This window comes from Parasteatoda tepidariorum, chromosome 8, assembly GCF_982258835.1.
Source record: "Parasteatoda tepidariorum strain Cologne lab strain chromosome 8, Ptep-v5.0, whole genome shotgun sequence".
NCBI classification, from domain to species: domain Eukaryota; kingdom Metazoa; phylum Arthropoda; class Arachnida; order Araneae; family Theridiidae; genus Parasteatoda; species Parasteatoda tepidariorum.
Genome location: NC_141762.1, coordinates 5530708 through 5542383, shown reverse-complemented (window position 1 = coordinate 5542383; position 11676 = coordinate 5530708). Strand labels below are relative to the sequence as shown.

Below are 11676 nucleotides of genomic sequence, written 5' to 3'. Positions count from 1 at the left end.
AATAATTCACATGCAACATAATATAAATGCTATAGGAAACTATTGGTGGTTCTTAAAGAGTTAAGTAATGGTTTGTAAACATAAGATTATTTATTTTCAGCTGTTACAATCGTCCCTTTACTTATTGTTACAATTGTCCCCAAGACGCCATTTCAGCTTCATTTGTTAAAAACAATGCTAGTTAATTAGCAAAACTAATCTTTTTTTTATTGAAATGTTAATTAAGGTGTCCACTTACATATTCGGTTACTAATTTTTATTTGTTTAAACAAAATTACTTTATTACAATAAAATATTCTAATACCAAAAAAAGTACTTGCGTGACATGGAAATATCTTTTGTGATGTAACTCTTTCAAAAGTACATAAAAATGGTTGCCATCAGGGGTGTACATGTAGATTTGTTAAATACACCTTGTGCACCACCTAGGAACCAAATCTAGAACCCGACACTCGAAATCTTTGCTCTGTTACAATCGTACCCTGTTACAATTGACCCCACTCTCCCCTACAATTTAGTTTTTAAAAAAAGTTAAATAATCAAGCTCAATAATATTTTTTAAAATATTAATAATAATAATAAGCTGCATTCTTTATCGCTGAATTCATTAATCTACCAAATGATTCTGCTCATCGTGAATGTTTGTTTTGATTTTGTGATCAAAAGTTAAAATCATATTCCAATACGCTAGCGTTTTTAACTTACGGATTTTTGCAAAATCTCTTATTTTCACTTACGTAAGTGTGATATTTTTTCTCGGGCGCATGCGCAATTACTTGAAATATTACGTACGGGAGAGTGGTGTACGCAGAATTTTTTCAAGGTGGGGTGTTCATAATTTTCTGAAGCTACTAAAAGAAATTCGAGTATGTGATAAAGAACTATTATTTCCCTAATTTAGACAGTTTTGACTTTTTATTTAGACAACATTGTTTAGTTAAATTTTGATTTAATTTTTTAAGTTTAAGAACATAATGTAATATCTTCTAGCATGTAATGTCTTCTGAAAAAAAGTTCATTGTCATATGGGTGGAGAGTAACACTTTGAGGGCCACTTTCACATTCATCAGATTTTGTTATGCTAGAAACGTTTTCTTCAACGGAAGTATCACATTTTGAACAACAGAAAAACTTAAATTGTACTCCGTTCCCCCTTTTATATAATTTTTCACCGCATCTCCAAAATTCTCGAATTGTCTCAGAGACGACAGAACGTCTAAGATTCCAGAATCATCGCGTAAAGACCTCGCGAATGACAGCCAGTCTCGAAAACTATCGCGACTGGCAGAACAGAAAGAAACCATTCCGTAACAGTATCACGTGAATTTGGTTTCAAAAGTACAACCCTATTAGAGTAAATGTTTTTTTTCAGTATTCTGAGAAATACCGTGAGAAAAAAAGGTAGGCATATGGCAAATAAAAATGTATAGTCTTAAAAAATAATACCCGCATAATTTCAACTAAAATTTTTATTTTTGCCATTTTGTCAGAGCTCAAGGGGGGTGTTCAAACCCCTAAACCCCTCCCTTGCGTACGCCACTGTATGGGAGAGTACGGAAGCTAACATAAATTTGCGAAATCTCCCTGTTATGTTAATTTAAGTGTACGTTGCTCTTGTTCCAGCAGAGATCTTAAGATTCAATTTAGTAGACAAGTAGATATTATCTAGGTAGTTTGCAGATGAGTTAGGTACGTTGAGAAATGAAACACTTTGTTTTTAGTACTTTAACGGTCTTCCTAGATAATCTGGCACATGAGCTAGATAATCTGTAGAATATAAGATTTCTACACTTTAGCAGAAACCTGTAGATGATTAATATTTTTTTAAATAAAAAAGATTGATCTGTAGTAAAAAACGAAACTATGTCATTTCTTAATGAATTAATAAGCATTGAGCTTAAAGGAATGCTTCATTTTACAGGTGGCTTTTCATGAAAGTTGACTTCGTTGGACTTCTAAACCCACACTCAGGACAAATAGAAAATGTTCTATTATTAGATCAAGCGTTTCGTGTCAGATCGGGTGGCGGGAGATCGAAGTCGAAAATGGGTATTTTGATACAGAATCTTAACAAGTAAGCATCAATAAATAAAATATCAATCAATAATTATGCATATGATTGAATATGAATCAAAAGCACATTTTATTGACATTTAATAGGAAATTGTACGTCAAATGTGAAAGCGAGTATGAAGTGGAGTCCTGGATTATTGAATTTAATATGATGGTCAGAAAATCTGCCGATTTCGTTCGTCCAAACAGATTCAATTCGTACGCTCTTGTGCGTCCTCTCTCGGAATGCAGATGGTAGGTTGTCATTAAAAGGAAATGATTTTTTGGTTTGGTTGTTCTATTGGGTTGTTTTAGTGGGATCCATCTTAAATTGAAAGATGATTTGGAGACGAGAGTATCGCAAATTGCAATATGGGGATATAATTATCGACTATGTCTACCTTCATCTATCAAAAAGTAGCTCGAGATAGAATCAAGTTAACATTTGTTATTTAATGAGGGTTGTGCCACATTACTCCCCTTCCAGAATTTTTATCGATGATAGAATTCGATGAACGAATACCACTAGTTGATTAATGCTGTTTGCTTATTTATTTATTTCTATTCTCTCTTTTGCCCATTGGCAAAATGGGTCCTGGTTTGGATTTCTGGTCGTCCCCACTTTTCAACAACAATGTCAAGAGTAATAGTAAACAGTGCGCATGCGTTGCTATGGCGACCGCAGCTGTTTGATAATTTTTTTAGAATTTCTTTTTTTTAACTTTTAATTTTGTTATGCATTAAGTGGGTGGGTTTATTTTTGAGATATGGGATCAGAGAGATCCCATAAATACTTCTTGAGTTGTGAATAAAAGAGAATTTTATCATTTGAACGATATTTTGGTTTTTATTGTTTTAATTAAGAATCAGAAATTCTAATCTACAGTTCAAATTGGATCGTTTTCAATACTAATTCAGGTGAATATCACACATAAAGAGGGTCCAAACTGATTGACACGGTCCCAAAAGTAAAGCAAGAAGAAAACGATGCCAAGGCTTAAACTTACCGAGGCTGAAAAAGCCGAAGCCAAATAACGTAGACGGGAATATCTTAAGCGTTACACACAAACAGAAAAAGGAAAGGATTCCGTTCGAAAACGCAAGCATGAAGCCCGTCCCTTACAAAATTACCAAAGTGGTTGAGAGAATTGAACCCTACCGAAGATTGAATGGTGGCGCTCCGAACTCCTTTCATGCAAATACGAGAACTGGATGTTGATCACTAGTTAGGGGTAAAAGGATCTATTGTCAACGTACCGAATAACTTGCACAAGACCGCGAACTGTCTTCCACGCAATATAAATGATTCATTCACTATTGATGCAAAATTGAGAAAAAGTCTAGCTTTCAAATCATATTTCATGTATGAAATGGTGAATCCGAAACAGGTGTATGATGCTGCTTACAATCTCCATCAAACACCATTGTACCCAGCCGAAAATGTTAATATTGATCTCGATGTCTATTCAGTGATCAAAAGAATTGACACAGAATGCGTCAGAGCTGCATTAAGATATGTCTGCGAAATTGTGTACCGAGCAGTTCAGGATGACTGTTACAGATTTCCAAGATGAAAACACAATAAAGTTTCTTTTCCAAAAAATTAGACAACAACCATTTTGCCAATGGGTCACAATTTTCTTCATTTTGTAGTGGAATTATGAAACTAGAATAATTTTTATTTTGTTATTGGCCGGGAGAATTGTAATTACTTCATCGGATTTTAAAGCGCTTTTTTGTGAACAAATCAACTGTTTAATCTGGATCATCCATCGATGTTGGCGAGTTCATATTACCAATGTGTCCGGATCACCAATGTGGGGATTGTAATATTGACTACGTCAACCTTCATTAATCAAATGAAGGTACCTCTGTATGGAACAAGTTAACATTTATGTACTAGCGAATTGATGTTTAATATTAGTAGTGGTAGTTACGCCACAGCACTACCGCACTTTTGATCGTACGGCAGATGATAGTAGAAATTATCTGGCCTTTGCAACACACTCCTCAACCACCTAACTCTGCGCACGTATTTTTCGGATTTTTAAAAAAAAACTAGGAATTTTATATTAGAATGTATTGATTAGATGAACAATACGTCATGATTGGCGGGGACGAACGGAAGAACCCACCACGCCGACTGAACGATTAAAACAACGAGAAAAAAACGTGCATTTATAAATATTTTTGCAGGTTGAACCACCTTGAAAACTCGCTCCAACTTAATTAAGGTGTTGCTGCGAAACATTCCTAGTGTATTGTGGGGAATTATAAATCGACTATGTCAACTTTTATCTATCAAAAGGTACCTTAAGATGGAATCCAGTTAACGTATCTTATATACTAGTGATTTGGTATTCAATATTTATAGTGGTAGTTACACCACATTATTCCCCTTCCAGAATTTTATCTGTGATAGAATTCGATGAACTGTTACCACTAGTTGATTCATGCTGTTTATTTATTTATATCCATTTTGCTCAATATATTTTCTTCATTTTTTTGCTTATAGCATTTCGCTCATAATTATTTTTTCTTCGTCTTTTTATAGCATTCCGCCCATTTTTTTTCTTCATTTTTTATAGCATTTATAGCATTTTTTTCTCAATTTTTTTCTGTCTTTATTAACCGGGAGATTTAATTTACTTCACCTTCTGAGCAGTATATTTTTAAGCAAATCAACTGTTTTAAAGTGGACCATCATCCATCAATGTTGGCAAGTTCATATCACGTCCGCTGGTGGATTTAATTATCGACTATATCAACCTTCATCTATCAAAAGGTACCTCTCGTGATAGAATCCAGTTAACATATCTAGTGATTTTGGTATTTAATATTTGTAGTGGCAGTTACGCCATAGTTCCGTAAAAATTGTTATCTATTGCCACCATTGAGAAAGACGAATATACAAAGAAACCTGTTTGGTTGCCATTTGATGATTATTAGAAACACCTTCAAATTTCAACCGGAAATCAAACATTTTGTTCTCCCGCTTTACTCAATAGTGATTTTGAAATATTTCTATGACATTTTTGTATCTTCCCATATTGAATTTGTGAAATGTTTATCGTTTTGTCTTTAATTTTTGTCTAGAATTCTAAACAAGCATAATTTATAATAATTAATTAAATATAATTTACAATAATGAATTAAATATAATTTACAATAATTAATTAATATAATTTACAATAATTAATTAAATATAATTTACAATAATTCATCAAATATAATTAACAGTATGTAAACGCACAATAGAATGACCAGATCTATGGTTTTTCAAACCGATCACACTAATATCCTAAAATAAAGAAAAATAGGTGAAGTTTATTTTTTCTTCAAGTTACAAATATTAAGTGAAAAAAAAAACTATGTGTTTAGAAATTTGTCAATTAATTAAATGAAAACATATTGAATATTATCTGTAGTCAAATTCGTCGTAAGTTCCGCAATAATTAATTTTCATGAAAATAATATTTTATTTTTCAGGAAATACTTTCCTTGAGCTAAAAATTTACTTCCCAAAATTTTAATTTTAAAACTTTTAAAGTTTTCAATTGGATGTACTCCACTGAAAGGAAGTGGATCAGTTTTTAAATAAGTAATAAAACTTTATCAAGAGTATCCAATAACCATTTTTTTTTAAAAAAAAACCTTAGGATTGTTGATGGGGCTACGTACTTTGAGGCCGTAGCCCAAATTCTAATGAAAGCGAAGGAAGAAATATTCATAGCAGATTGGTGGCTTTCTCCTGAAATTTACTTGAAAAGGCCAACCTTGCAGGGGCATTATTGGCAGCTCGATCACGTGCTCAGGACAAAAGCAGTAAGTGTCTTTTTTCTTATTTTATAACCATCGCTGAACGTTTGCCTTCCTGGAGGATTTTTCGGTGGAACCAACCCACATTTGCGTTACAAGGTGAGGTATGCCACGAAAATCTCCCAAGGTTAGCCTAACTGCAAGGGAACTCTAACCCACGATCCGTCTACCATTAAGGATATTTTACGTCAGTAATGTGGTCGGTGTGAGCCTGTTGCGGAATTCGTTTCAATCAGCCATTGCTGGGATTCGAACCTGGTTCAACTCATTGGAAGGTGAACGCTCTCTCCCCTGAGCCACCGTGCCTTAGTAAGTGTCCATTGAAGAAAATTCGATAAATTCTAGAAGTAATCATAATAATAAAATATGTCAATGAATAAAAATGAATTGTTGAAAAAAAAATATGCTTTCTATATTTTTTATTTTTATAAAAAGCAACGCCAACCATTGCGTTGCATGGGAAATAATGGAATGTGTTTCGTAATAAAAATAATATGTATTTTTCGATTCCTTGTTAAATTATCGGTTATAAGAACCATGTGCTAGCTTTTCCGAGTTACCTTAACACGAACAGTGCCTCATACATCCGATAAATACGAATTCTAATATCACGTTACATTGTAAACAATATCAAAATTTAGCTATGGATCGTGATATTTTTTTTTCCAATTTGGTTAGTTTTTATTATTTTTTTCTTAACCGATATTTTTTATGCATAAATAAAATTTATCAACACACACAATAATATGGTATTCAATGATTATTATGAACAATAGACTGAGTACTTTTTGATGTGTTATGTTATAGATGATAATCGCCTGACATTATCGTATTCGATAATTACAGTTATCAATAATAATCGCAATATTATCGTATTCGATACGTAAGTGATAATATAGTATTATTATTGATGGTCTCGGTATTGTCGTCGTTCATGCACCCATATTTATTATCGATTCCCCTTTGACCTGCGTAAACTATTATCTGAAGTTGTTCTTGTTTGTTGGCTTCATAATTGGCTCCATGGTTCATGGCCCCATGGATGATAATATAAAATAACGATCGTAGAACAGTCGACCCAATTTTGGGGCTTGCGACTTCTAATGTTCAACTCCGTAGCCTTGTAATTTTGAACCTAATTCAGAAGTCAAGATAACTCCTGGATCAAGTAGTGGGAAAAATTTTGCCTTCGTGGAGGATATCTTGATGGACATAACCAGCATTTCAGTTACATTGAGAAGAAAACCACGAAAATCTCCCACGGTTAGCCTGATGGCATGGGGACTCTAACCCACGATCCGTCTACCACTGTGGATATTTTTGCCTCAGCACTGTGGTTGGTGTGAGTCGGTTACGGGATTCACTTCGACCAGCCATTGCTGATTCGAAATGGGTTCACCTCATTGGAAGGAGACCGCTGTATCCCCTGAGTCACCTTGGCTCTCATGGTTCCTTTACCCAAAAAGTACCGGAATCAGAAAAAGTTTAACTATCAAAAACATCCTCAAAGTTTCATCAGCAAAAATATTTTTCTTTTCATTTCTCACTAGTAATACGACAAAGTCTTTGTTTTATTTCTAGCTTCAATACGATGAGCGTATTTTTAAAGAAATCTACGTCAGGCCACGATTTCTGCTTAGAAGCACTTGTATAATGGCGTAGCAATACGAATCGCACAACTAACAGATTAAAATATGCAAAGATTTGATTGTAATAAATAAAAAATTAAGCACATTTACACTGTCGATCACAGGTGACTTTTGCGGTCGGAAAGGAAAGCTATGTGTCAGTCGCCGGGGACTGACGTGATATACATTTAAAGACCCCTAATATACATAGATTTTAGACTTCATGTTTAACGAGGATTTTAAAAATTTTAATTTAAGGGTAGTCATTATGGAACACCCTGTATCATTGAAAAGAAGACACAAGCTTACTTTTACCCAACAATTGAACGTTTATTTAATAACATATTCAGTGGTTTGTTGGTATTATGATGATAACTTTCTTTTCAGAGGGAAGGAGTTAGAATTTACATACTTCTGTATAAGGAGCTGAACGTTGCGCTGGGCATCGACAGCCAGCACACAAGTAAGAAACTCTCCAGAATGCATCGAAATATTAAAGTAAGATTTTAAATTGAACATTGAAAGAAAATTAGAATAATTTTTTTTTTCCAATCAGTTATGCAGCTCCTTCTTTATTTTGTGTTTTACGATTAAAGGTTTGATATTCATGTTGCAAAAAAGTATTCTTTAATAGGCCGATATTTGTACCGTTTGATGAAGTCCGTAAAAATCACTTTTTTTAATGGGGAAAGTTATAGTTAAGAATAACTAAATGAAAATGTAAGCTTACGATTCTTTTGTGTCCTGAAAAAATAACATTGTAAGAGGTTAAGGAACCCACATTTGTTGGTAATGCTACAAGGTATGTTTAAATTACTTTCATGTAACTTAAAAATATCCTCTGGAAAAATTAATTAGCATACTTGAATTTTTCTCCCTTAAGATTACATCTTATGTGGTAATCTGTTCACTAGATCAAAAGTTATTAAGATTTCCGTTTTTTTCTCTTTTCTGTCTTTTTTTCACGATCTACACATTGATTTACTCGGCAAAAAATGGTTCATATTCTTTGCAAATAGAAAAGTCATCTTAAAGATGCACATTAACCCATTCTCCACACTTTTCCGTTACCATGATTTTGGCAAATTTTGCTTTTCCCTCCATTTCAGGTTTCCAAGGTAATTCCCCTAGCGCAGAATGAGTTCGTTGTAAAGAGTGCCGTGCACTTTTGAGTAAAGACGATGACAGTATGTTAACGAGAGAGGTCGTTCTATGAGATGTTCATTTGTTTACTGGTTTTCTTTACTACTGTATCGTCTTGTTTTCGAAATAAATGTTTATTTTATGTTCACGAAAATTAAAAATTCCCTTCACAATTAACAGAGAAGAACCCCTTTATTATAACCCGAAAAGTATATTCCAATTTCTCACTGAAACTGAGGAAAAATACGATTTTCCGAAACCATGGTAACGGAGTGTCAGGAAATTGAGTAACCTTGAAACTTTTATTATAAGGAATTAAACTTCAAAGTGGCTGGATCACTCTATCGGTCGAATCTTTACTTGTGGGTAGGGAGATGGTATTATGTATCGACAGGCGTTTACTTAACTTTGATTAAAGATTTAGTTTTTACTCAGGACTTATTTCATTCTTTTAAATGCTTACGTAATATGAGGATTTAGTTTTCTTTCAATGACTCAAAATTGTACAAAGTGTAAATAGTATTTTTATCTTAAACGATTTCAATAATTAGAAGAAACATTTATTGAGTCGCATGCATTATACATTATAAAATTTGTAATGGGAACAAAACAATATGCTGTCTGCAGTCACAGTATTTATATTTATTATCTATCAAGTCTTATAAAAGTCTTTTTCCAAAATCGCGTGAACTTCAGCCGATACATATAGTCTCCTTTTCCACAAGTAGTGATGTCATTTTTGATCAGTAGCGTGATCCGGCCACTTTGAAATTGAATCACTCGTCTTTTATTTCCAAAGGGTAATTCATAAATATTTAAAAAAACATTTCCCTCTGAACAGGTGATTCGGCATCCGGAGGTTTCTGAAGGAGTGTGGTTATGGGCCCATCACGAAAAAATCGTTTGTGTAGACCAAACTTACGCTTTTGTGGGTGGCATCGATCTGTGTTACGGAAGGTGGGATGATTATCAACACAGGTAGGCATCTTATTGTAATTCTTCAAGATTACTCTTCGAAAATCTTTTAGGAAGAAAAATGATGAAAAAAAGTTTGACTGTCTTAAACTCGGGGTAAAACTAAAATACCTTAACAAAACTAAAAGGCATTATGCGGTGACAATAAAATTTTTTTCAAAAAATCTCTATTTTTTTCATATAAGTTTTTGCCTTATTTAAAAATTTTTATGTATACCTTTCGGGAGTGCTCTGCTGTAATATGGTGGTCAATGACGATTGGTCATTCCTAATGGCTACCTTCATTGACTTCAAAATATTAGCGAAGGTTTTCCCGTAAACAATTTTTATTTTACTCAGGGGGATTCTATGGGGCAGAAATGCCACTTGTTTTAGCGTCATGAAAACCGGATCAATTCATAAAATTTAACTTACATAAAAATCGCCTTTACTGATATAATTATGTGCAAAAGCAAATTTACTAATTTTGAATAATAGAACTATTTTAAATAAATAAACAATTATGTTTTTTGTTTACGTTTTAATTAATTTTATGTCATAAAAATGAGTTAGCCTTAAAAAATCTGAAGACGTTTGTTTGCTTGATATGCTCATTTTTTTTCTCAATAAAAATCTCCTTTACTGATATAATGATGTGCAAAAACAAATTTACTAATTTTGAATAATAGAACTATTTTAAATAAATAAACAATTATGATTTTTGTTTAAGTTTGCATTTAATTTTATATCATAAAAACTAGTTAGCTTTAAAATAACCTGAAGACGCTTGTCTGTTTGATATGCTCAGTTTTTACTAAAATAACTTTCTTTTTTTCTGATTTAACTTTCAACTGTAAAAATAAATCCTTCATAGTATCGTCTTTAATGCACTCTGACTGCAACAAGAGACTGTATCTTTAAAAAGAGGTCTCTAAATAAGAGCCTCACACAAATATTCTGAATGCAGTTGAATCTACTTATTTGTTTTGTTGATATTTTATTCGTGTTTCCTTATTTGACCGCATTTGGTGCACAGGTTTTCCCTGTCACTGAGAGAAGTTTTGATGGTCTCTCCTAAAGGTTTTCTTCAACGCAAAGTCTGTGGAAAAAATTCAGCGCCTCCCAACCCAAATAGAGGATGTCCTTACACTACCTTTAATAATAGAATATTATTATTAAATTACTATATTAGATTAAGAGCCACTGTGTCTCAGGCAATACAGCGCTCGATTCCCCGTGAGGTGTCCTTGGTTCAGACCACAGCGATGTCTGATCGATTCTCCCAGCTCTTACCGATCACAGTGCTGACATAAATTATCCCCGGTGGTACATGGTATCAATGGGATAAGATTCCCTTATCACTGAGCTAAAGATTTTCGTGGTTTTTCTCTTCATGTAACGCAAATGTGGGTTACTGCAATCACAAAGTCTTCTATAATGTCTAGTTTGTCCAAGTATTCCCTTCTCTTTTGGATTGGGTACGACATTATAAGGCTACGAAGTTGAACATTAATAGCCGTGAACTCAAAACTGGGTCGGCACTTCAACGTCAAAATAAATTAAAATAAAATAAATTATCCGTACTAGGAATAAGATGTTTTCCTTTGAAAAAGTGTTCAGAATTGTGAAGGAGCTAAAATGTGATTTCTTTTCTCTTAACTTAACTTACTTAGTTAGTTAAACTTAACTTGCTAAAGGTTCTACGTCCTTTAACTTAATTTACTAAAGATTCTACTTATAAATCATATTCAAAATTAATTATCTTTCTCGAATTTTCAAACCCTGTGTATAGTGTAGAAAGTATGAAATTTTAACCACTGTGGTTCTAAGGATCAGTTATTAAAATATTTCATTTGTCCGTACATGCTCTTATTGAATATATATTAGTAAATATTGATGAACCAATGATAAAATAGCATTTCTCTGACAAGATTTTTCCTTTTATAAGATATTCAAACTTTATTTACATTTAATAATAGATTGTAAGAACAACCATGTTTTATAAAACAGCGAAATTAGTCATTTGAAACAATAAAAGAAGTAATAAGGAATAAAAAAAGTAATAAAAAATAAAAGAACC

General features: G+C 33.0%; 1 protein-coding gene across 1 annotated transcript in view; it reads left to right on the top strand.

Annotated features, from left to right (window-relative positions):
- Nucleotides 1–11676, top strand: part of LOC107442036 (phospholipase D1) — a 106640-nt gene that overhangs the window by 20200 nt on the left and 74764 nt on the right. Inside the window, exons 5-9 of the mRNA XM_087149751.1 lie at nucleotides 1922–2074; nucleotides 2161–2307; nucleotides 5712–5877; nucleotides 7887–7997; nucleotides 9484–9620. Of these exons, the coding sequence (XP_087005877.1) occupies nucleotides 1922–2074; nucleotides 2161–2307; nucleotides 5712–5877; nucleotides 7887–7997; nucleotides 9484–9620 (714 nt within the window). The remainder of the gene's footprint in view (nucleotides 1–1921; nucleotides 2075–2160; nucleotides 2308–5711; nucleotides 5878–7886; nucleotides 7998–9483; nucleotides 9621–11676) is intronic.